Source organism: Cetorhinus maximus, chromosome 1 (genome assembly GCF_964194155.1).
Source record: "Cetorhinus maximus chromosome 1, sCetMax3.hap1.1, whole genome shotgun sequence".
Lineage (NCBI taxonomy): Eukaryota > Metazoa > Chordata > Chondrichthyes > Lamniformes > Cetorhinidae > Cetorhinus > Cetorhinus maximus.
In genome coordinates, this window is record NC_135879.1 from 150896804 (window position 1) to 150922986 (window position 26183).

Here is a 26183-nt window from a genome sequence, read left to right on the forward strand (position 1 = left end):
TGCCACTGTTCGTCGGTGGTGGAGGGAGTGAATGTTTGTGGAAAGGGTGCCAGTCAAGCAGGCTGCTTTGTCCTGGATGATGCCAAGCTTCTTGAGTGTCGTTGGAGCTGCACTAATCCAGGCAAGTGGAGTGTATTCCATCACACTCCTGCCTTGTGCCTTGTAGATAGTGGACAGGCTTTGGGGAGTTATTTGTCACAGGATTCCTAGCCTCTGACCTGCTCTTGTAGCCACAGTATTTATATGGCTAGTCCAGTTCAGCTTCTGGTCAATGATAACCCCCAGAATGTTGATAGTGGGGGATTCAGCGATGGTAATGTCATTGAACATCAAGGGGCGATGGTTAGATTCTTTTTTGTTGGGGATGGTCATTGTGTGGCATGAATGTGACTTGCCAAATGTCAGCCCAAGCCTGGATATTGTCCAGGTCTTGCTGCATTTGGACATAGACTGCTTCAGTATCTGAGAAGTCGCGAATGGTGCTGAACATTGTGCAATCATCAGTGAACATCCCCACTTCTGACCTTATGATGGAAGGAAGATCATTGATGAAGCAGCTGAAGATGGTTAGGCCTAGGACACTACCCTGAGGAATATGTGGCTATAAAAGCTCCCTGGCAATGGGCACTCCAATACATAAACAGGAAAGGCTACCACTCACTCAATGTACAGCTGATCTGCAATCATAAGAAACCTATCATGCAGTTTTGCGCCAGTTAGCCAGAAAGCATCCATGACTCATCCTGAATAGGTTTCAGATCCCGGACATCTTTGAAGGACCACACAGGATCCAGGGCTGGCTCCTTGATGACAAGGGAAACTGGCAAAGGACATAGCTGATGTTGCCCTTGTGTTGGCCTGAGATTCCTGCAGAGAGAAGTTACAACAAGGCTCATGGCAATAGCCGAACCATAGAGATCTTAAAGATGCAATTCCGATGCATGGAGAGATCTGGTGGAACTCTCCAGTACAGTCTCCAGAGGGTCTCACAGATCATCATGGCTTGCTGTGCGCTGCACAACCTGGCTTTGCAAAGGGGGCAGACTTGCCAGATGCAACATGGAGGAGCTGCACATCTCCTCCAATCAGTAGGACATCGAGGGGATGAGGGTGTTACATTGGAGGAAGCCGAGGCTGCAGGGTAAGAGGCCATAGCACGGGCCGGATGAGCCAGGCATGCACGTGAAGCCTCATCACCACCAAGTTCCATGAAGAGGATGACAATTTGCAATGAGTACCCTCTTGGACAAGTGCTCTCCATCATGGGCCATGCTGAACACCAACGCTGCTATTCCTCTAATTTCAACCATGTACTTCAATATGAGAGTGAATAGTTAAACGTGAAGCTCACACCGTCCTGACTGTTTGAAGGATGATGAAGATTTGGGATCATGTCTCCTTGCTGATATGAGGTGTTAAATGGAGGAGGGAGTCCCAGCATCAGTTGTCAGAGGATGCTGCCTCTTCAAGCATCTCTCCAGCATCCCAGTCACAGTGGCAGCCTACAAGAGCCAGGAGCTGTTCCACTATCCTCAGTGGGCTCCTGTCTATATGTCTTCAATCTGATAAAGCCCCTCAAGCAGCTAAATGTCTTCAACCTGACAAACCTCCTGAAGCAGATCCATCTCCAGACACAGGACAACACCTGTGTAACGTCGCTGGTGAAACTGATAGCTGACACTTGGGCTGAGGCAGCTGAGGACATTCCGCAGGTGTTCATCTATTCTGAGATGACTTAATTCTCTGTGTCACCTTCTTCTCTATCATATTGACATCTGGCACTCTCAGTTAGGGATGCTGGCCTGCTTTTATCCTCACCTTACTATGCATGTAGACTACCTGAGAATGATGACCATTTGCATGCCAGACATTAAAATGCCTCCTCTTTAAAACATACATTGTGCCCTCATGGCCAGCCTCGGCCCTTATGAGCTCCAAAATTCTTAGACACCATGAAGCCCTCAAGGTCACGAGTCATTGCTAATAAATGACAGACCTCAGCTTCAATACATCCTCACTCAACATTGCTGCCCTCAACATTGCCTAAAACTATGATGTGCACTTCCAGACCATGCTCAAAGGCTCTACTGGCCGCCCCACCATTTGCAATTAGCATCACTTGTCTCGGTGAGCATTTAGGTGATGGGAAGCACAGCGCTGCATTCCAACATTGTGATGACAGCCTTGTGGCAGCAAATCAGACAATTACAGGTTGAGAAACGCTCATGATTGTACAGAGCAATAATATGGCTGAGAAGGACAGAGCTTCGGCACCCTGAGATGGAAAAGTCCTCTTATTGGCCAGCTTAGCAGATGTACACTCAGAAAGTCGGAAACATGGTTCACAGACAGATGTGCACACGAGCTCTGAGTATGGGCTCATAGCATGAAAATCCTGTCGGAAGACAGAGAGCACATGAAGTTGCACGATATATGACCCTCTCCATGCATTAACACATCTCTCCTGCACCCTACACCTTCACCTTTCAAGAATACAGATGAGATACGAGAACCTCGGCCTCAATCTTACACAGTCACAAATAAACATGATATGATCCTGCAAAGCATCTGAACAAGGTTCATTCCACAAGCACACTTAACATTAAGGTTGAGGCATCACTGATGTTGAGAATGATCTGGAGAAGGGCCACACATTGTGGTGATATGGAAGCACACTACATTGACGAGAAGCCCATGACAGTGACGTCTGTGATAAGTAGGGGAAGGGACCATGGTATCACACCTGATTGACAGCAGCCCAGCTCATCATAAAATGGAGGCATACACAAGAGGAAATGTGAGATGAGTGCATTTGTAAACATTATATTCATGTTGCGAACACCCGTGCCACTGTTGTGCTCCTAAATCTTTTTAACTTTCCTAACCTTACCGCCAAGTCTTGGTGCATCCTCAACATCCACGGTGGGGGCAGCCTGCTGACTGATACGCTCTGTTGTCTTTGATGATTTTGGCAGGCTTCCACTGGAGGGCCCCAGCCAGCTTTAGGTGTCCTGCTGTACGGCAGGTGCACCCTCCTCGGCCTGTGGAGCTGGAAGTGATGGGGGTCAAAGGAAGAGGGGATTGGGATTGGCCAGACAGTCCTGGAGATATTTGGGTTGATGGCCCTGGAGTGTCCAGCTGCTGGTCCTCCTCCTTTGGGTGCCCGAGGGCCCTTGGCTGACTCCTTGAGGTGAAAGGGCAACTTTTGAGTTAGATCTAGGTGCCTCATGCCCCCCTCTCGTATAGCCACTGAATAATGCCACCAGTGGCTACAGCGATGGAGTGCTGTTCTTGCAGCACCACAGGACTGATATCCTGGACTAAAGTTGGCCGCCACCTTGCCAGTGTTGGCTTCAGTGTGTTGGCATGCCAGCACTATCACATCAGACTGAACGTGGACAGACCCTTCCATCGTCGATGACTATCTGAGGAATGCAGCTGACATCCCTTCCTGATATTCCCTTGATTGTCATTTCAGCTCCACCAACTGATTTAGGGCTGAGTCCAGAGGCTCGCCATCTGACTCAGACTCAACAGAATCCTGGCCTCCAGTAGTCCTCCAAGTGCCTTGGATGTCCCTGCTTCCGCCTGCTGTGGACCAGCTTCTGTGCTGTGCTCAGCAGATTGTGACCCCAAGGCTGCTCTAGAACTTGGTCCCACCGAGGTGTGTGTCTCTGCGATGCTGGACGGTGTGGATGAGCACTGTGCCGGGTCTTCCATGGTGCTGTCCTCTGGTTTCTCATCTGAGGTGTCGTCGGGGCTGGATCTGAGGCCCTGGCTTGTGGATGACCCTGGGCACTTTCCAAAGATGCCTATGAAAGAAAGGAGAGATAATTAATGCTTTGCCGGCAACTCTAAAACAGTACAATGCACTCACAGTATAGTTGTTTAAGGGATGAGCCGGTGCAGGATCCTCACCTGGGTGTGCACCACCCACCTCACCATTGGCGCAAGCATGGTCCACATCCTCTCTGGCCAGCTTGATGGCTCGATTCTTGTAGAGAGTGAGGACCTTGATTTTGGTCACTTCGCTCCCGGTCTGAAACTTTTCCCTTCAATTGTGTGCGAGCTTGTCCTGCAGAAACACAGATGGAGAGTAGGAGCAGGACGCATGCCAGGGCAGATGATAAAGATGCCTGCTATGTATGGATGGTGAGTACAACCATGGATGGGATGAGGATGTGAATTGCTGAGGATATGAGGCCAGATGGATATGTGATGGTGTGTGTATGAGTGAGTGGTTATGTGAGATGTCAGTGAATGTGTGACGGGCTGGCGAATGTGTGAGTTAAAAGCGATGAGATGGTTGACTTACACTGGCAGCATGGATGAGATCATTCATCCTCTTTCTCGAGTGGGTGGCTGACCTCTTCTGAGCTGCGTTGGCACTGACCACCTCTGCCACCACCTCCCAACCCAGAGTGGTAGAGTTGGTGAACCGCCTCTGACCATCATGGGGGAAGAGGACATCGTGGTGGGTCTCAACTGTGTCCAACAGGCATTCCAGTGAGGCGTCACTGAATTTCGGAGCAGCGTGCTTCTTCCCTTTGGGAGCCATGTCTTCCGTGGAGCAATCCTGGGCTACAGACCTTAAAAATGCTGTGCATGGGCACCATTTAAATATGGCACCCAGAGTGAGGATGGGCAAATCAGAAGCTGCTTGCCCACTATCCGGCACATTTCCCATGCCTGCATAATTAATACGGAGGGAAGCAGACCAAAGGAAGTATTCAATGAACGGCATGGTTCTAGGAAGTTCTGAGGAACAAAGGGACCTTGGCTTGTGTGTCCATAGATCTCTGAAGGCAGAGAGGCACATTAGTGGGGTGGTGAAAAAGGCATATGGGACACTTGCCTTCATCAATTGAGGCATAGATTACAAAAGTAGGGAGGTCATGATGGAGTTGTATAGAACCTTAGTGAGGCCACAGCTGGAGTACTGTGTGCAGTTCCGTCGCCACATTATAGGAAGGATGTGATTGCACTGGAGGGATTGCAGAGGAGATTCACCAGGATGTTGCCTGGTATGAAACATTTAAGTTATGAAGAGAGGTTGGATAGACTTGGGTTGTCTTCGTTGGAGTAGAGAAGACTGAGGGGCGACCTGATCGAGGTGTACTAGATTATGAGGGGCATGGACAGGGTGGATAGGGAGCAGCTTTTCCCCTTAGTTGAAGGGTCAGTCACAAGGGGACATAAGTTCAAGGTGAGGGGCAGGAGGTTTAGGGGGAATGTGAGGAAAAACTTTTTTACCCAGAGGGTGGTGACGGTCTGGAATGCACTGCCTGGGAGGGTGGTGGAGGCGGGTTGCCTCACATCCTTTAAAAAGTACCTGGATGAGCACTTTGAAGTCTTCAGTCTTCATGCTGGTTATCCATTATTAAAGGAGGCTTCTCCAAATGAGAACCAATTTTCCGTGAACAATGATTTCTAGTGGTTTTCCCACCATTGACATTAGACTGATTGGCCTATTGTTGCCAAATTTTTTGAACAGGTGTGTAGCATTTGCAATCCTTCAGTCCTCTGGCATCACTCCAATATCAAAGGAGAATTGAAATATTGCAGCCAGAGCTTCTCCTATCTCCACCCTAGCTTGCCTCAGCAATATAGGATGCATCCCATCTGAACTGAGGGATTCCTGACTTTGAGTGACACCAACGTACTTAATATTTCCTTGCTAACTAATTTGACACTATCTTATATCATCATTCCCCACTTCTCTACTGTGACATTGGCCTGGATTTTGCTGTTGTAATGATGGCAAAGCTGTCATGATCACCGTCTTTATTCCGTTAAAATTGATGTTAACCTCAAGAGTTTGGACATGCGCACTATAACATGGAAATCCAAAAGTTGCTGTCAGTGAGTCTACTGTCCTTCAAAGGGTGTGCTGTAGAGCTTCCCACAGCCTTCTATCTCTTTTCCAGTCTTGAATTGATGAGAAATTCCAACACTCTTAGTTTTGCAATTGCTGTAAGCCCCTTGGAGACCAATAACGTGAAAGAACTGAACTTCCCAAACAACCTCAATGGAAACCCAATGGGCAAAATTTCATTTTTCAAAACTTTTACCGTAACAATCAAACCCAAAATCAACATAAATTAAACATGAATTAACAGGCAAATTGCAGTTAATTATAAACTATAAATTATACATTATATGGCAGATACAACTAAAAACTGGGGAGGTGATGGAGTAGTGGTATTGTTGCTGGACTAGTGATTCGGAGACCCAGGATAATTCTCTGGGGACCTGGGGTTCAAATGTTGCCATGGCAGATGGTGGAATTTGAATTCAATAAAAAAAATCTGTAAATATAAGTCTAATGATGACCATGAAACCATTGTTGATTGTTATAAAAAACCATCTGGTTCACTAATGTCCCTTTAGGGAAAGAAATCAGCTATCCTTACCTGGTCTGGCCTACATGTGACTCCAGACCCACAGCAATGTGGTTGACTCTTAAAAATGCCCTCTGAATTAGTGCAACTAGGGATGGGTAATAAATGCCCACATGAACGAATTTTTTTTTTAAATGAATTTACTCGGCAGTCTACTCAGCATATATGCCAGCAATCTCAGCCTTCAAAAGTCCTTCAAACTCTGTCTTATGAAGAATTGCAGCTCCTCTTCTTCCAGGATCTAGCCGGACCCCAGCCAACTGCAGCGCTCAATCAACCCGACTTCCACCGATACTGTTTTCACCAAAATGGCACCATCTACAGAAACTCCTCAACTCTGCTTACAATGGTCTTGCTGGTGTGGATCCACTAATGTTATCTTCAAGTAACAGAAATAGCTGCATCAACTGTGTATTTGCCTGTTCCCAGTTCCTAGGTCCAGATTCTATCTTCTTCAGCCCGACTGTACTGTACCACTGGGATCATCATGTGAGATCGGATTGCTCTGTGTCCTTTCATCTGGTTTCAACCAGTTTCAGTTTCCCAGATGTTTTGATCGCTCAGTTTCAGTCTTAGTTTCCCTAGAAACTGGAAGTTGCAGTTTCCTTTTATAGTTTCAATTTTTAGTTAGGGTCTGTCTCAAAAAATACAAGCTTTGAAGCTACAGATTCCATCAAAACCCTGGAAAAAGTTACACCTTGTTGAATGAGGTATAACTGGGTTTTTAATGCTGTATTAATGTAACATTTTCTGTTGAACAAGCTTACTGCCGCTGAAAATTTTACTTTGGTAGAATGTGAAATTCCTCCAATGATTAAAAGTTCCACAAATAGTTTTTATTTTGAAAAAAAAATGTTTATTTTTTTATTTTAGCTTCTATCTGAATGTAACCGTGCCTTTATTTCACTATCTGAAAATTTTATTTTTCTATGTTGAATTTCAACTGCCATGTGTTCAGCCATTCTGTCAGCCTGTCTACGTCTTCTTGATGTCGATTACGATCTTCCTCAATTTTTACTGCAGTTTCAAATTTTGTATCAAAAACAACAGTAGTCATAGTAGTGAATCCTGGGAAATACCATTGAATATCTCCCTCCAGTCTGAAAAATGGCCGTTCACCACAACTCTTTCTAACTCTTAGCCAATTTTGTGCCCACCTGCCACTATCTCTTTATCACATTAGCTTCAATTTTGCTAACATGCTTAATATGTGGTTCTTTGCCAAATGGCTTTTGAAAGTCCAAATGCACTGCCACATCCACCCTCTCTGTCACTTCATCAAAATAACTCAAACAAATTAGTCAAACACAATTTGCCCTTAACAGGCTGAAAAGATGAGATTTAGGTGCGGGAGTAGAGAAATGTATGACCAGGATGCATGGTTGAAGATTGGGACATTGGAGACTCTTATGAAAGATTAATTGGAAAGGAAGATTGAACTGTTTGTGATGATATCTTGGTATTAAGAAAGAGAAGTTCGATGCTGAAATGTGAGGACATTTTTATAATAGATTAAAAATGTTGTGAGTGGGTTGTAAAGTAACTAAATGCAGATCATGATGGCTTTGACTTGGAAGCAGCACAGTAAGAAATATTTGTAATGTCTTCAAAATGTCTGTGGAATTTATAATTGTTTTTGTTTTAAAGAAGGTTTGGAAAGCACTCTTAAGAGAGTTTGCATCAATTGTAAAGGGATCAATTGTAATTTTCTTGAATTCAAAGAAATACTGATCCATGTGACCTGGCTACCCTTGGCCTGGAAGCAGTATAACAGAAAGGAAGTTAAGGTACAAAAGCCATGTGGCCCTCACAGAGAAGACAGACAAAAAAGCTACTGCTGTAAAGAACAAATGAGTGCTGCAGCAAAGGGGAGAACAGAGAATGCACATTTACAATGAATTGTGTGTGTGTGTGATACAGTTAAACAGAACCAGAAAGCTGAAGACAGGGTTAGAACAGAGACTGTGAATTGGACAATTTTACTGCTGCTGCTGACCAGACCATTTAATGGGGCTTCTTAAAGGATTCAGGTAAAGGAGTTTCTGGGAAATCTGTGCCACCAAGACTGAGGTGCATCTAACTAAGGAGGTTCTGCAGGAGGAAGCCTTTCAGGTGATGACTGTTTCCGAGAACCTTGAATGGAATACAGCTACTGGTGAATGTGAAAGCCAAATCAGTTGCGTGGGAAAGTGAGGGGACCTACATACCAAAGGCCAAGTTAGAGAGTTTTGGAACTGCATGTAATGCCACATGTCTGCAGGAAGTGATGCGGGTGCTTAGAATCATAGAGTTATAGAGGTCTACAGCACAGAAAAAGACCCTTCGGCCCATCAAATCTGCGTCGGTCAAACAAGTATGTAACTATTCTAATCCCATTTTCCAGCACTAGACCCATAGCCTTGTATGCCATGCATCGCAAATGCACATCCAGATACTTCTTAAATGTTATGAGGGTTTCTGCCTGTACCACCCTTCAGGCAGTGAGCTCCAGATTCCCACCACCCTCTGGGTGAAAAAGTTGTTCCTCACATCCCGTCTAAATCTCTTGCCCCTTACATTTAATCTGTGCCCCCTGGTTATTGTTCCCTCCACCAAAGGGAAAAGTTTCTTCCTGTCTACCCTATTTATGCCCCTCATAATTTTATACACCACAATAATGACCCCCTCAATCTCCTCTGCTCCAGGGAAAATAACTGCAGTCTATCCAATCTCTCCTCATAACTAAAACTCTCCAGTCCAGGCAACATCCTGGTAAATCTCCTCTGCACTCTCTCTAGTGCAATCACATCCTTCCTATAATGTGGATTCCAGAACTGCATTCACTAATCTAGCTGTGGCCTAACCAACGTTTTATACAATTCCAGCATAACCTCCCTCCACTTATATTCCATGCCTCGGCTAATAAAGGCAAGTATCTCATATGCCTTCTTATCCACCTTATCTACCTGTCCCGCTACCTTAAGGGACCGGTGGACATGCACACCAAGGTTCTTCTGATCCTTGGTATTTCCTAGGATCCTACCATTCTTAGTGTATTCGCCTGCCTTGTTTGTCCTGTCCAAGTGCATCACCTCATACTTATCCAGATTAAATTCCATTTGCCACTGATCAGCCCATCTGACCAGCCCGTCTATATTCTCCTGTAATCTAAGGCTATCCTCTTCACTATTTACCACCCCACCAATTTTCGTGTCATCCGTGAACTTACGGATCAACCCTCCTACATTCAAGCCTAAATTGTTTATATATACCACAAACAGCAAGGGACCCAACACCGATCCCTGTGGAACCCCACTGGACACAGGCATCCAGCCACAAAAACACCCCTCAACCATCACCCTCTGCTTCCTGCCACTCAGCCAATTCTGGATCCAATTTGCCAAATTGCCTTGGATCCCATGGGCTCTTACCTTCGTTGTCAGTCTCTCATGCGGGACCTTATCAAAAGCTTTGCTGAAGTCCAAGTAGACTACGTCAAATACATTGCTCTCATCTACACACCTGGTCACCTCTTCGAAAAATTCAATCAAATTGGTCAGACATGACCTCCCCTTAACAAAATCATGCTGAGTGTCCTTGATTAATCCCTGCCTCTCCAAATGTAGATTAATTCTGTCCCTCAGAATTGCTTCCAATAGTTTCCCCACCACTGAGGTTAGACTGATTGGCCTGTAGTTTGTGGTTGTGTAAGACATGTCTTTGTTGTATCGATTATTTGAAGCAAAATTTATCTTTTTTATTTTGCGTATCATTTGTCTGTTAATTCATATTTAATTCACGTTGGTTATGATTTGTTTTAAAGTAAAAGTTACAAAGTGTGAAATCTCATTGGTAGTTCCTTCATTTGGGGCTCATTCAGTAAATTTGATTATATTGGTTTATGCTTACCCCATGGGGATCATAAAAGGATGCACACCAGAAAATATAAATATAGAGGTAAAGCTGAAGATTTCGAGGGGGTTCATTTGCTTTCATTTGTTTCTTGGATGAGAACTGCATGATGTCTTGACAGTGGGCCAGATGTAGTGAAAGTCCTGCTGCTGTAGACTAGGTGGGATAGGGAAGGGATAGAGTTAGTTGGGAAAGGATAGTTAGAAAGGAAGTAAAGAGTGCGGTAAGTATAGACCAAAAATGTAAATTATACTTGGCTTAGTGTTACGAATGAGATGTATGAAAAAAAATGCAAAACAGAGCTAAAGATGAAGATTATAGGTCAAAAGGTATTTTTTTAAGATTTTGGGAGTTGTTGGGGGTCTTGGCCTGGAAGCTGGTGCTTTTATTATTGTCTGAACAATAACTGTTAGGTGTTGAAAATAGGCCATTTTAATTGGAGTCAGGCCACAAGGTTGGTTCTTGCCATGAACATAGAGTGCAATGGTAAAAGAGATCGTTTTTATTGGTGGTGGGAGTTGGTGGAAGAGATGGGGCGCAGCAGAGAAGCAGCTCTTGGACCTATATGAAAATGGTGGACAGGTAAGCCCCAGAGTGTCCTTCGGAAAAGATACTGGCCTGAATTTTTCCCGCGTTGGGTGGGCTCGGTGGGAGCGGGCGGTCAGGAACCCGACCGTCGCCCATGATCGGGTGCGCACACGCCAATTAAGGCTCAGCCAGCGTAACTCACGTCACCGGCATCAGCGTGAAACGGCGAGAGCTCAATGTCTGCCAGGTCCAATGCCGACCTGGCCACATATTTAAAATGGGACAGGCTTCGTGCGAAGGATGCCATTGACTTTGCAGTGCCATATGGATGCAGAACGTCATTGCAGAATAGGGCAAGCGGGAGGGCAGATTGGTGGGGCAGTCAGCCCCGAGATTTTCTGACAAGTGTCTCGCTGCCCTCCTGGAGGAGGTGGCAGCACGCTGGGATATCCTTGTATCAAGGGATGAGAGGAGAAGGCCCCCCTCCCCCCCCACCTAACCAAAAATGCCTGGGAAGATGTGACACCCAAGGTCAGCTCCCACGATGTGGTGAGGTGCACATGGGTGCAGCGCCACAAGCACTTTAATAACCTCCTGCAATCGGGAAGGGCGAGTACTGTGTTGGATTGGGTCGCTTAGCACAGCAGTTAGGTACCCCCCCCCGCCACTGGACCTTTTCCTCGGACCTCAGAGTTCTTAGGGTGTGAGTGGCAAATGTCAGTGAGGCAGCACTGGGCAAAGGGGTGAGCCCTGGCTGTTTGGAATGAGTGTATTGCGGCTCCAGGGTCACGAATCAGATGAGTCCTGCAGGGTTTTCCTCAGGTGGGGTTGGCCAGGCTGCAATGGCAATGCAGGTACAGGGTGGACTAATCAATACTCCTCTTCCCTTTCAGGGGAAGGCAGCCCACAATAACGCTGAGAAGCTGCGGACTGGCGGAGGACCGCCCCACCTTCTAACCTTGACCAGGTACAAGCAGAAGGCACTGGAACTGGAGAGGCACCATGCACCAAGATCCTTCAGCCACGGTGAGGTTGGGGTGCCACAGTTAGGTAAGAGTGCAGTGCACTTAGGCCAGAATGTCTGTAATTGCAACCATTCCACTGTTGACTGTATATTGATTTGAGCCTCCAACATGGAATCCCCATTGAAATTGGAAAGACGAGGGCACCCTGCTCCGGGTGTCAGGCATGCACAGTCTCAGTAACGACTTCAACTAATGACATGTCCTTGTTCTTCCTTTCAGGCTCACCAGAAGACCCTTGGGGTAAGGAGCCTAAAGGACCGCCGCTCACCCCAGAGGACTTGGAGGATCTAAACGCACCAGCGTCACACCCTCTCAGCCAGGCAGGCACAAGCGCAGATACCAGCACTTCGGTGGGAATTCAATCATTGGCTAGTATCTCGATGCACAGTGGTGTGGCGACTTCACACTCGCTTAAGATGCAGGCGGAGGCAGAGAGTGCCCAGGGTGCCGGCAGTCGGAGGACTGCTGGGGACCAGGAACATGCTCAGTCGATAGCTGATGGTGAGCCTCTGGAGTCGTCCCTGAGGCAGCAGATGTTGGAAGTCCAGCAGGGAGGATCTGGCGGAGTTACAAGAGGGAATGTGTGCCATGGTGTCTGTTGTGGAGGAGTCCATGCAGAGCATGAGTAATGCAATGACCCACATGGCCGAGCGCACTGCCTCTACGGAGAGAGTGGCAACTCCCATGGAGGGCTCCTCCAGGAGAACAACCAGGGCTTCCTGGGGATGCGCTCGGACCTGCAAGCCCACACACCGGCAATGACCTTAGGTAGCCATTGTCAGTGTGGGAGATGGATTGGGCACCCAGTATCCCAGCTAGGTGCCCATCCATCAGCGGTGAGCAGGGAGATCCAAAGTGACCTGATGTTAGCACAAAAGCTGTGGGCTCCTCTCAGGGCACTCCGGATGAGGGCAGCAGCACCTCTGCCCCTCTGCCAATAATCGTGGCACCCGATGAAGCTGTGGTGACTGGGGAGATGTCAACCATGCCACTGGCCGCTCCCTCCCAGGCGGTGCCAGCACAAGCTCCATGGGCCAGAGGACGCCCGCCAAGGTCATCTAGGCCAACAGGACAGCAGAGTGAGCAGGCTGTCTCCAATGCTGGTGCCAGTGAGGGGGGAGCACCTAGAAATAGCACCCGCAAATGTAAACGTAAATCAATTTAGTCTCAACACGGCTTATCACTGGTGTTATTTTTTTGCCCCACTTTTAATTTCTTTATAAGTTGGTGTGATGTAGAACACCTTTACATTTAATTTGATTTATGTATGCCAGGCTTCACACCAGTAAATGTGTTTGTTTTCAACAAGCCTCTGGGTGCTTCATCAGTTCTGCAGGTGAAGAGTAACCTATGAGGTTATGAGTGACTTGTTTGTCATTGAGCTTTATTGAAATGGCACATAGTTCATGTTGTTGACCAAGCGAATGTACCTGTCGGGTATCGGATATGAAGCCTGCAGACTTGGCATGTGTTGGTGGTTCATCTTTGGTAGGCTAGCTGAAGGAGTGTTGGATCAAAGCCTCCCGGGTGTCCCTGCCTCCCTGGTGGTTTCCCAGGTCAGCATCTATCTCCTCAGCGTTCTCCTGAGCGTGCTTGTCCTCGGTCTCACTACTTGACTCACTGTCTGCTACCAAAGCAGCTGCGTCAACATCTTCTCCCTCCACTGCATCCCCCCTTTCCAGCACCAGATTGTGGAGAGTGTAGCATGCAACCACTATCAGTGACGCACGATCTGGGGGGTATTGCAGTACGCTCCCTGAACAGCCAAGGCATTGGAAGCGCATCTTGAGAAGACCGATGGTTCTCTCCACTGCAGCCCTTGTGGAGGCGTGGCTCCTATTGTACCACTGCTCAGCCTCTGTTTTTGGATGGCAGAGAGGCGTCATGAGCCACCTTTTGAGGGGAAAGCCCTTGTCACCCAGCAGCCATCCATCCAACTGGGCAGGAGCACTGAAGAGCCTCGGCACCTTGGAGTGTCTCAGGATGAAAACGTCATGGGAGCTGCCTGGGTACCTTGCACAGACTTGCAGAATCTGCGTCCTGTGGTCACACACTATCTGCACGTTCATGGAGTGGAATCCCTTCCTGTTAACGAAGGCTCCCGGCTCATTCACTGGCACCTTGATGGCCACATGTGTGCAATTGATTGCATCCTGAATGTTGGGGAACCCAGCAATCGTGGCAAAGCCTCTGGCTCGCTCTGCCTGGCTGGCGTCATCCGTGTGGTCGTGAATGAAAGTCAATGCACACCTGAACAGAGCATCTGTCACCAGCTTGACACAAGCTGTTGTGCCTGTGCGACGCCCTGAAAGTCGCATGGGCAGCGCAAAATCAAATTCAATTGGTACCTCAAGGGCCTTATCTAGCCTGTTAATTAATGGCAGGCATGCCTCCGTCCTCAGAGCGTGCCCACGTTCCAAAATGCTGTGATGGTGCGTGGTGACGTCAGGACACTTGCCTGACGTCATTGCGCTTCATTTTACATGCTGGCATGTCGGGCCCGCCCCAACACGCCGACTGTAAAATTCTGGCCGATGGATGAAACTATGCAGCTTGGCTTGCTGAATCATTTGCAGATTGGAACCCAAATGTTTATCTTATTATTTTTCCAAAAGTGGGAGATAAAACTATTCTTGCTGCACATTCAGAGATGCAAGAAAATTACTTGGGAGGCATGGTGATGTCAGTCTTGCATTGTTAGCTTTGTGTTTACAAGCTTGCTCCTACTACAGACATAAGCACATTTTGGGGAGTGTTATAGGCTATGTATTGAGATTCACTGAAGTTGAGGAATGGTGAATTTCATTTACTTCTAATGTAATTCATTCATGTTCTATATTTTTTCCTATAAAAATCATCAATTAAATATAGGGGTGAATTGGTTGATGCTAGCAGGGCAAAATAGGTTGACAGTGACCCTCCAAATCTTCTTTCACCAATCTTCCTTCTACTGATGTTCATCAAATGATAGTTCAAATTCTTTGTGGGAACTCATTTCCTAGTCTCACTGTCACTTTTAGTTGGTTTGAAATTAATACTTTTGGCAATATTTTGCAAGTCAATGGAAAATAAAGTCTGAAGTGGTGAGAAAAACCACTGCCAATTTGTTACTGGGCAGTTTTTTGCTGCTAGTGTAGACCAGTTTCACCCCTAATATTTGATATGATGTAAGACCATAAGATCATAAGACATAGGAGCAGAAATTAGGTCATTCGGCCCATCGAGTCTGCTCCGCCATTCAATCATGGCTGATAAGTTTCTCAACCCCATTCTCCCGCCTTCTCCCCGTAACCTTTGATCCCCTTACCAATCAAGAACCTATCTATCTCGGTCTTAAATACACTCAATGACCTGGCCTCCACAGCCTTCTGTGGCAATGAATTCCATAGATTCACCACTCTCTGGCTAAAGAAGTTTCTCCTCATCTCTGTTCGAAAAGGTCTTCCCTTTACTCTGAGGCTGTGCCCTCGGGTCCTAGTCTCTCCTACTAATGGAAACATCTTCCCCACATCCACTCTATCCAGGCCTTTCAGTATTCTGTAAGTTTCAATCAGATCCCCCCTCATCCTTCTAAACTCCATCGATTATAGACCCAGAGTCCTCAAGCGTTCCTCATATGTTAAGCCTTTCATTCCTGGGATCATTCTCGTGAACCTCCTCTGGACCCTCTCCAGGGCCAGCACATCCTTCCTGAGATACGGGGCCCAAAATTGCTCACAATTTTCTAAATTTGGTCTGACCAGAGCCTTATAATGCCTCAGCAGCATATCCCTGCTTTTATATTCTAGTCCTCTTGAAATAAATGCCAACATTGCATTTGCCTTCCTAACTACCGACTCAACCTGCAAGTTAACCTTAAGAGAATCCTGGGCTAGGACTCCCAAGTCCCTTTGCACTCCAGATTTCTGAATTCTCTCGCCATTTAGAAAATAGTCTATGCCTCTATTCTTCCTACCAAAGTGCATGACCTCACATTTCCCCACGTTGTATTCCATCTGCCACTTCTTTGCCCATTCTCCTAACCTGTCCAAATCCTTCTGCAGCCTCCCCACCTCCTCAATACTACCTGTCCCTCCACCTATCTTTGTATCATCTGCAAACTTACCCAGGATGCCCTCAGTTCCTTCATCTAGATCATTAATGTATAAAGTGAAAAGTTGTGGTCCCAACACTGACCCCTGCGGAACTCCACTAGTCACCGGCCGCCATCCTGAGACGGACCCTCTTATCCCCACTCTCTGCCTCCTGCCAGACAGCCAATCTTCTATCCATGCTAGTACCTTGCCTCTAACACCATGGGCTCTTATCTTACTGAGCAGCCTCCTGTGCGGCACCTTGTCAAAGGCCTTCTGGAAGTCCAAGTAGATAACATCCATTGGCTCTCCTTTGTCTAACCTACTTGTTACCTCCTCAAGGAATTCCAACAGATTTGTCAGACATGACCTCCCCTTGATGAAACCATGCTGACTTTGCCCGATTTTACTATGCACTTCCAAGTATTCTGAAATTTCATCCTGAATAATGGACTCTAAAATCATACCAACGACTGAGGTCAGGCTAATCGGCCTGTAATTTCCTGTCTTTTGCCTCACTCCCTTCTTAAACAGGGGGGTTACATTAGTGATTTTCCAGTCCTCTGGGACCCTCCCTGACTCCAGTGATTCCTGAAAGATCGCCACTAACACCTCCACTATCTCTTCAGCTATCTCCTTCAGAACTCTGGGGTGTAATCCATCTGGTCCAGGTAATTTATCCACCTTCAGACCTTTCACTTTTCCTAGCACCTTCTCCTTGGTAATGGCCACCATACTCACCTCTGCCCCCCGACTCTCTTGAACTTTGGGGATGTCACTCGTGTCTTCCACTGTGAAGACTGACGCAAAGTACCCATTCAGTTCCTCCGCCATTTCTTTGTTCCCCACTACTACTTCTCCAGCGTCATTTTCCAGTGGCCCAATGTCCACTTTTGCCTCTCTCTTACCCTTTATATATCTAAAAAAAAACTCTTGCAATCTTCTTTTATATTACTGGCTAGTTTACCCTCATATTTAATCTTCTCCCTCCTTATTTCTTTTTTAGTTGTCCTCTGTTGGTCTTTGTAGGCTTCCCAATCCCCTGGTTTCCCACTGCTCGTCACCGCATTGTATGCTTTCTCTTTAGCTTTTATGCTGTCCCTGACTTCCCTTATCAGCTATGGTTGCCTCGTCCTCCCTTTAGTATGCTTCTTCTTCCTAGGGATGAATTTTTGCGGTGTCTCCCAAATTACTCCCAGAAACTCCTGCCATTGCTGTTCCACTGTCTTTCCTGCTAGGCTCATCTCCTCCCTTATGCCTCCCTTATGCCTCTGTAGTTGCCTTTATTCAACTCTTTGCATCAGTAACTAAATATACATGATGGTCAAATATTTTATTGGCCCCAATAATGATTTTAATTGTGGGAAACATAACAGCTTGATGTGAGGGAAGCTTAATTAACATTTCTGGGCAATATTTCTTTCTTTTGCAGCTAAACATGAACTCCGCCCCTACATTCATGCATTTTCCACCAAAAGGCAAGCCTAAGAGAGCTGACACCTTTGATCTACAGCGAATTGGATTTGCAGCTGAGCAGCTTGCAAAGTGGATTGCTGACAGAACTGATGTGCATGTAAGTTCTTTGAAGATATTTAACAAAGCAGAAGTTCCACTCATTTCATTCCTGTGGAATGCTTCACTTAGAATGATAATATTTGTGAATCTTTGCTAGTGCTGTTTTGTATATTAATTGTATTGTCGTCTGTTCCTCTAACGTGGCTCCGTCTGATGGAATTGATAACATTGCATTTTCTATGTTACCCTATTTAAAAAATAATCATTCATGTGAGCATCACTGATAAAGCCAGCATTTATTTCCCATCCCTAATTGCCTTTAAGAAAATGGTGGTGAGCCACCTTCTTGAACTGCTGCAGTCTGTAAGATGAAGATACTCACCCCCTTACTGCTGATATGGAGGGAGTTTCAGGATTTTGACCCAGTCTGTAAGATGAAGATACTCACCCCCTTAGTGCTGATATGGAGGGAGTTCCAGGAATTTGACCCAATGAAGATGAAAGAACAGTGATATATTTCCAAGTCAGGATAGCGTGTGACTTGGAGTATAACTTGAAGGTGGCGGTATTCCCTTGCATCTACTGTACTTGTCCTTCTAGGCAATAGAAGTCACAGGTTTTGGAGGTGCCATCAAAGGAGTTTTGGTTAGTTGTTATAGTGCATTTTGTACATGGTACACACTACAACCGTTGGCAGGCTAGTAATGGAGAAACTGAATGTTGAAGGTGGTGGATAGGATGCCAATCAAGTGGGCTGCTTTGCTGGAATGGTGTTGAGCTCCTTGAGTGTTTTTGAAGCTGTACTCACCCAGGCAAGTGGTGAGTATTCCATCACACTCCTGACTTGTGACTTGTAGATGGTAGAAAGTCTTTGGGGAGTTTGGAGGTGAGTCACTCACTGCAGAATAGCCAGCATCTGATCTACTCTTGCAGCCACTGTTCCAGTTATGTTTCTGATCAATGGTAATTCCCCAGTATGTTAATAGTGAGGGATTCAGCAGTGCTAATGTTGTTGAATGTCAAGGGGAGATGGTTACACTCTCTTTTAGAAGATGGTCATTGTCTGGAACATGTGAGGCACAAATGTTACTTGACACTTATCAGCCCAAGCCTGAATGTTTTTTTATTCATTCATGTCATTCATGAGAAGAGGGTGTCGCTGGCTGGGCCAGCATTTATCCCTAATTGCTCTTGAAGGTGGTGGTGCGCTGCCTTCTTGAACTGCTGCAGTCCATGTGGTGTAGGTACACCCATAGTGCTGTTAGGGAGGGAGTTCCAGGATTTTGATCCAGTGATAGTGGTGGAACAGTGATATATTTCTAAGTCAGGGTGGTGTATGGCTTGGAGGGGAACTTGCAGGTGGTAGTATTCTCATGCATCTGCTGCCCTTGTCCTTCTAAATAGTAGCGGTCATGGATTTGGAAGGTGCTGTCTAAGGAGCCTTGGTGAGTTCCTGCAGTGCATCTTTTGATGGTACGCACTGCTACCGCAGTGTGTCGGTGGAGAAGGGAGTGAATGTTTATGGAAGGGGTACCAATCAAGTGGGCTGCTTTGTCCCAGAATGTTGTCTAGGTCTTGCTGCATGCAAGAACGGGCTGCTTCATAATCTGAAGAGCTATGAATGGGACTGAACACAATGCAATCATGAGCAAAAATCCTGACTTCTGACCTTATCATGGAGGTAAGTTAATTGATGAAATGGTTGAAGATAGCTGAGAGTAGGATTTTGCCCTGAGAAACTCCTGAAGCAATGTACTGAGGCTGAGATGATAGACCTCCAACAACCACCAACTGTTTTCCTTTGTGCTAGGTATGACTCCAGCCAGTAGAGATTTTTCCAACTGATTCCTATTGACTTCAATTTTAAAAGGACTCCTATCAGTTCTGCCTTGATGTCAAGGGCTGTCATTCTCCCTTACCTCTAGAATTCAGCTCCTTTGTCCATGTTTGGATCAAAGCTTTAAAGAGGTCAGAAGTCAAGTCGTGCTAGTGAAACCCAAACTAGGCATCGGTAAGCAGGTTATTGGTGAGCAAGTGATACTTGATAGTACTGTTGGTTATTCCTTCCATCATTTTGCTGACGATTGAGAGTAAGCTGTTGGGGTGATGATTGGCCAGATTGTTTTTGTCCACAAAAAAAAGGACAAATCATACCTGGACAATTTCCTACCTTGTTAGGTAGATGCCAGTGTAGTAGCTGTACTGGAACAGCTTGGTACGTGGTGCAACCAGTTCTGGAGCACAAGACTTCAGTGCTTGTCAGAGCCCCTCGCCTTTGCAGCATACAGTGCACTCAGCTGTTTCTTAATATCACGTGGAGTGACTTGAATTGGCTGAAACTGGATCTGTGATGCTGGGGCCCTCAGAAGGAGACTGTGAAAGATCATCCATTTGACATTTCTGGCTGAAGATGTTTGGTAATGCTTCAGCCTTGTCTTTTGCACTGACGTGCTCGTCTCTGCCATCATTGAGGATGGAGCATCATTAGTTGTTTGATTGTCCACCACCGTTCACAATTGGATGTTGCAGGATTGCAGAGCTTTGATCTGAACCATTGGTTGTGGGATAGCTTAACTCTGTCAATAGTATGATTTTTGCTGGCTAGCATGCGTGTAGCCCTGTGTTATAGCTTCGCCTGGTTGGCGCCTGATTTTTAGAATTCCTTGTGCTGCTCCTGGCCTGCTCTTCTACAATCTTCATTGAAAAAGGATTGGTCCCCCGGCTTGATGATAATGGTAGACTGTGGGATATACCGTGCCATTAAGTTATAGATTGTGGTGGTACACAATTCTTCTGTGGTGTCTCATGGATTCCTACTTTTGAGTTGCTAGATCTCTTCTGAATATATCTCACTTAGCTTGATGGTAGCACCACACAACATGATGAGGGGTTTCTTCACTGTGAAGGTGGGGCTTCAACTCCATAAGGATTGTGTGGTGATCACTGCAACAGATAGATTGTTCTCTCACCATCTGCCACAAGCCCAGTCCAGCAGCAATGTCCTACAGGTCTCCTTGGCCAATTCAGTCAGTGGTGGTGTTCTAGAGCGAATTTTGCTGATGGGCATTGAACTCCACCACCTAGAGTATATTTTGTGCCCTTGCTACTCTTCTACCAAGTGGAGTTCAACAGAGAAGTACTAATTCATCAATTGAGGGAGGGAGGTGTGTGGCTATCAGCAGGAGGTTTCCTGGTGTATGTTTGATTCGATACTATGAGATTTAGTACCATCTGGATTCAATGTTGAGGACTCCCGGGGACACTCACTCCTAACTGTATACCACTGGTGCTGTCACCTCTGGTGGGTCTGTTCTGCTGGCGGGACAGGATATACCTAGAGATGGTGATGCAGAAACCTGGGATATTGACTGTAAGGTATGTTTTTTTGTGTATGACTGTGTCATGCTGTTCCTTCACTTATCTGTGGGACAGCTATCTCAATTTTGGCACAAGTCCCCAGATGTTAGTAAAGAGTACTTATCAAAGGTAAACTTTGTGTACCTTTGTTGTCTTCAGTGCCTAGTTTGATACCAGGTCGTTAGTCCGGTTCTATTTCTATTCAACTTTTCTTTAACGGTTTGATGCAACTGAGTGGCTTACTAGGCCATTTCAGAGGACACTTAAGAGTCAATCACATTGGTTTAGGTCTGGAGTCACATGAAGAATAGGTAAGGACAGCAGATTTCCTTCCCTAAAGGACAAGAGTGAATCAGATGTGTTTATAACAACAACCCAATTGTTTCATGGTCACCATAACTGACACCAGCATTTTATTCCAGATTAATTTAGTTATCTGAATTTAAATTCCCTAGCTGCCATTATGGGTTTTGAACTCATGTATCCGGATCATTAGTTCTGACAAGACTATTTTGTGTTGCAAGCATTCAATCATACACTAATACTACCATTGCAAAGCTAGTGTGTAAACAGGAAGTCTCTCTTGCAATCTAAAAATAAATCACACTACAACTAGGCTAGTGTCATATCCATACAAAGAAACAACACTGTACAAACTTGTACTCTGGAATTTGGCGTCAAAGATACATACAGTATATACTGTATATGTGCATACGTTATTAAAAGTGGCAGGACAGGTAGAGAGAGCTGTTACTAAAGCATACAGTATTCTAGGCTTCATTAATAGGTGCATATAGTACATAGAAACATAGAAAATAGGAGCAGGAGTAGGCCATCCGGCCCTTCGAGCTGCTCCGCCATTCATTATGATCGTGACTGATCATCCAACTCAGTAGCCTGCTCCTGCTTTCTCCCCATATCCTTTGATCCCTTTCACCTCAGGAGCTATATCTAACTCCTTCTTGAAAACATACAATGTTTTGGTACAGGAGCAGGGAGGTTATGGTGAACTTATATAAGACAATGGTTAGACCTCAGCTGTAGTACTGTGTCCAGCTCTGGACGCCACACTATAGGAAGGATGTGAACACATTGGAGAGAGTGTAGAAGACGTTTAGGGGAATGGTTCCACATGGTATACACATATACAGTACTTTTTGGGAGATACCTAAATTGCTGAGTTGTCAGATGTTAAAAAAGCATTACACTGATTTCAAAATCAATCGATAAAATTGGGTTTGGAAGAGTTGGTATAAATATCTTCAGAAACTTGCACTAAATTTGAGCTATTTTGTAGTTCTTTTGGGGAAGTTTCTGCACATTCTAATATTGTTCTTTTTGTTTTTGCACCCCAACTGCAATTAACCTAGAGATATAAATGACAGCCTCCTTATGGGTTGATATTTTTTTTTTCAGATTCGTGTATTCAGGCCTCCTAACTACTCAGGAACCATTGCCCTGGCTCTTCTTGTTTCACTTGTAGGCGGATTATTGTATTTAAGGAGAAATAACCTGGAATTCATCTATAACAAGACAGGATGGGCCATGGCTGCCCTGGTATGTATTCAGATTACCATGGAATTAAATTGACATTCCAATCTTCATTACAAGTTCAGTGATATTGTGCTAAGTGTTAACATTAATTCTAATTGTTTTTTAAGTTTTTCTGTAGTGTTTGACAGGTTGTTTATGTGCCTGTATGCCCCCCTATGCCTCACTCTGTCTTTCACATGCCCTCACGCAAATACACTTGACCTATGTTCTCCCATGGAAATCCACAAGAACATGCATCCTCCAGCAGGACTGTTTGTAAGTTTGAGCTACAAATTCCTGCCTTTGATTGTTAATATCCCACATGTTTAGTTAGCAAGAACTTCATTTCAACCAACTTGACTCTGTTTGTGGTAGGCTGTCTTTATTTCAAAAGAATACCCTGGTGCACCCAAAGCTGTACCCAACAAAATGTGTCAAATCATGGTTGAAACATAATATCCTTGGTACTTTACCTAATAAGTATCTTCTTGGAAATAGTTCATTACTATTATTGCGTTACAGCTTCATTACTGTAATTTATGGATTTTTTTTTTAAAACGGCCTGATTTTAACAAGAAATGGGAATTGTCAAGGATCAAAGCAAGCATTAAAACGTTAGGACCTTGGCAACATGTATGATTCATCTGCGTGCCCAGGGTCAATGTATGGAGAGGCAGCTGAACAGTGGTCTGGTTCTGAATGGTAGGGAGGAGGAGCAATAGTCCCTGGTTGTCATGTAGTCATGCAGAGGTGGGTGTCAGGAGGGTCTTGCAATGGACTAGGGATCAAGAAAGGTCTAAACCTTAGTTGTGGGCCTGGAGGAGAACTCCTGTTCTTCTTGGGATTAAACACACCCCTATGCAGACACAGAGCCTGATACTCAACCATGTTTTTATGAGAATGGGCCTACAACACAAAGATACCTACAATTTGACAATAAGTGCAAAATCTCACTCAGGTGGATGGTATGGAGATCCAAAAAGGCATCTCACTGTTGCAATAATGTTTTTCTGAGACAGATTGTTAGGGCAAAGTAACATGCAGTACCCCACATTTAATTTCCTCTATATTTTACCTGATTTGGAAGAACTTGGTGCAGATACCGACACTGCAGCATGAAATGGAAAGTAATCCTGGTCCACCCTCAATCAAGATTATATCTCACCTGGGTTAACACAAAATAGTGTCTCAAAGGCATTTTGTTAAAAAATGGGAATTATTTATTTTGGAGTATAAAGGACCAAAAATGCACAGAGTAAGTTGGTGCAGAGTACATCTCAGACCTAGTGTCAGGACAAATGCCACTGAATTGACATAGTTAGCAGACTTGGAGGAAACTCCCTTTATTTCCGTCTGGAATAAGAGGTACCCATTGCCACTAGTGGGGCTTTAGAACAGTGGTTCTCAACTTTATTGTCTGCAGACCACTCAGTTGGGCCAAAAGACCCCGTAAACCACCTACTGGTCCTACTCCACCCGCTTTCACTTTCCATTCTGGAGTCAAGAAGGGAACAGGTTAGTCTTGACCTGGTAATGTGCAATGAGACAGGATTAATCAAGAACCTCATGGTAAAGGAGCCTGTAGGTGACAGCGATCATAACAATGATAGAATTTCACGTTCAGTTTGAAGGGGAGAGGTACGGGTCTAAGACTAGTGTTTGAAACCTAAGTAAGTGTATGAAGGCAGAGCTAGCCAAAATGAACGGGGAAGCTAGGTTAAAAGGTAGGACAGTACAGATATAGTAGCAGATTTTTAAGGAGATATTTAGTAATACTCAACAAAGATTTATCCCAGTGAGAAAGAAAGACTCTTTGAGAAAGATGCATCATCCAAGGCTAAATAAGGAAGTTAAGGATTTTATCAATTTGAAAGAAACACTGTACAAATCTGCAAAGATTATTATTGGTAGGCTGGAAGATTGGTCAGACATTAGTAATCAGCAAAGAATGACTTAAAAAACTAGAGGCAGAAAGTGGATAATGATTTTTTTTTAAAAAGAGGGCAGAGAGTGGGGAGAATTCATTTAAAAAGAGTACGGAGAACAAGGAGACTTCATTTTAAAGAGTGTGGAGAACGGGTAGAGTTCATTTAAAAAGAGCGTGGAGAGTTCAAGTGAGGCCAGCGATGGAGTGATGTCATGAATCGCAACGTGATGCGAGTGTAGGAAAAGCAGCTGATTGATGAGTATTCCTAGTCTTTAAAGTAAAAGTAAGGTCTTTAGTTTGTGATTAGTTCTCTAGTCTTTTTTCTCTTTTTCTTAAAAATAACTTGCTAAGTATGAGATCGATATTGATGTAAAAAAAAGCTTACAATAAAGTGTAAAGATATACACTTCAATGTACAGAGCAGGGATACTAGAGTAATAAGTTAATAAATCAAATAAAAGTACAATAGTGATGGCAGGATGTGTGATGTGTTGCTGCTGCAGCATGTGGGACCTGCTGGACACCAAGGTGATCCAGAGCGAACACATCTGTAGTAAGTGTTTGCAGCTCAAGGAACTTGGGATCCAAGTTGAGGAGCTGGAATTCGAGCTGCAGATATTGTTCCACATCAAGGCGGGGGAAAGTTACTTGGACACTTTACTACAGGAGGCAGTCACACCGCTCATATTAGGTAATTCCAATTTGGTCTGTGATCATGGACAGGAGGGTGTCACTGCAGGTGAGGCAGTTATGGGACCCTGCAGTCCCTGTTCTCGTCCACACAGCTTGTAAGAACCGTTGTAACTGTTGGAGAATCAATGAGGCACTAATGACATTGATAGGACAAGAAAGGAGGCTCTGCTGAAAGAATTTGAACAGTTAGGAGCTTTATTAAAAATTAAATTAAAAAGCAGAGCCTCCAAGGTAATAATCTTGGGATTACTACCTGAGCCATGGGCAAACTGGCATAGGGTAAATAAAGTCAATGAGTTAAATGTATGGTTCATGGGTTGGTATGGGAGGAATGGATTTCAGTTCATGGGGCACTGGCACCAGTACTGGGGTAAAAGGGAGCTGTTCCAGTGGGATGGGCTTTACTTGAACCATGCTGGGGCCAGTGTCCTGGAAAATTGAATAACTAGGGCTGTAGAGAGGGCTTTAAGCTAAATAGAGTAGGGGAGGGTTCTGAAAAGGAGATACATAAGCTTACAAAGCAAAAGGATATGGCAGCATTGCAGGGCTGCTATTTAGGTATTGGTATCCAGAGTGTGATAGGAAGAGACAGAGTGTACAAACATAAAAGAACAGCAGCAAATAGGGTCAAAGGAGGAAAAAATGATAAAAAGGCAAAATTAATGGTTCTTTACTTAAATCACGTAGTGTTTGGAAGAAAATAAATGAATTAACAGCACAAATGGAGGTTAATAGGTATGATCTTACAGCCATTATGGAGACATGGTTACAAGCAGATCAAAGCTGGGAATAAATATTCAGGGGTATTTGACCTTTTGAAAGGACAGGCAGAAAGGAAAGGGTGGTGGGGTAGTTTTGTTAGTACGAGATGGCATAAGTACGATCGTGAGAAATGATCTTAGATCAGAGGATGTAGAATCCAAATGGGTGGAGGTAAGAAATAACAAGGGGAAGAAGACACTGGTGGAAGTAGCCTATAGGTCCCCTAACTGTTGCTATACTGTAGACAGAGGATAAATCAGGAGATAATAAGGGGATGTAAAAAAGGCAGTGCATTAATCACGGGTGACTTTAATCTTCATGTAACTTGGGAAAGTCAAATTGGCAGAGGGAGCCACAAGCAAGAATTCATAGAGTACATTTGGGACAGTTTCTTCGAACAATATGTTGTGGATCCAACCAGAGATCAGGCTATTTTAGATCTGGTAATGTGTCATGAAGCAGGCTTAATAAATGATCT

At 44.9% G+C, this 26183-nt stretch overlaps 1 protein-coding gene across 2 annotated transcripts in view; it reads left to right on the forward strand.

Annotated features, from left to right (window-relative positions):
* tusc3 (tumor suppressor candidate 3) overlaps positions 1 to 26183 on the forward strand; it is a 754082-nt gene that overhangs the window by 318522 nt on the left and 409377 nt on the right. For both annotated transcript variants that reach the window (XM_078556286.1, XM_078556336.1), the window contains exons 4-5: positions 17351 to 17491; positions 22207 to 22347. In XM_078556286.1, the coding sequence (XP_078412412.1) occupies positions 17351 to 17491; positions 22207 to 22347 (282 nt within the window). The remainder of the gene's footprint in view (positions 1 to 17350; positions 17492 to 22206; positions 22348 to 26183) is intronic.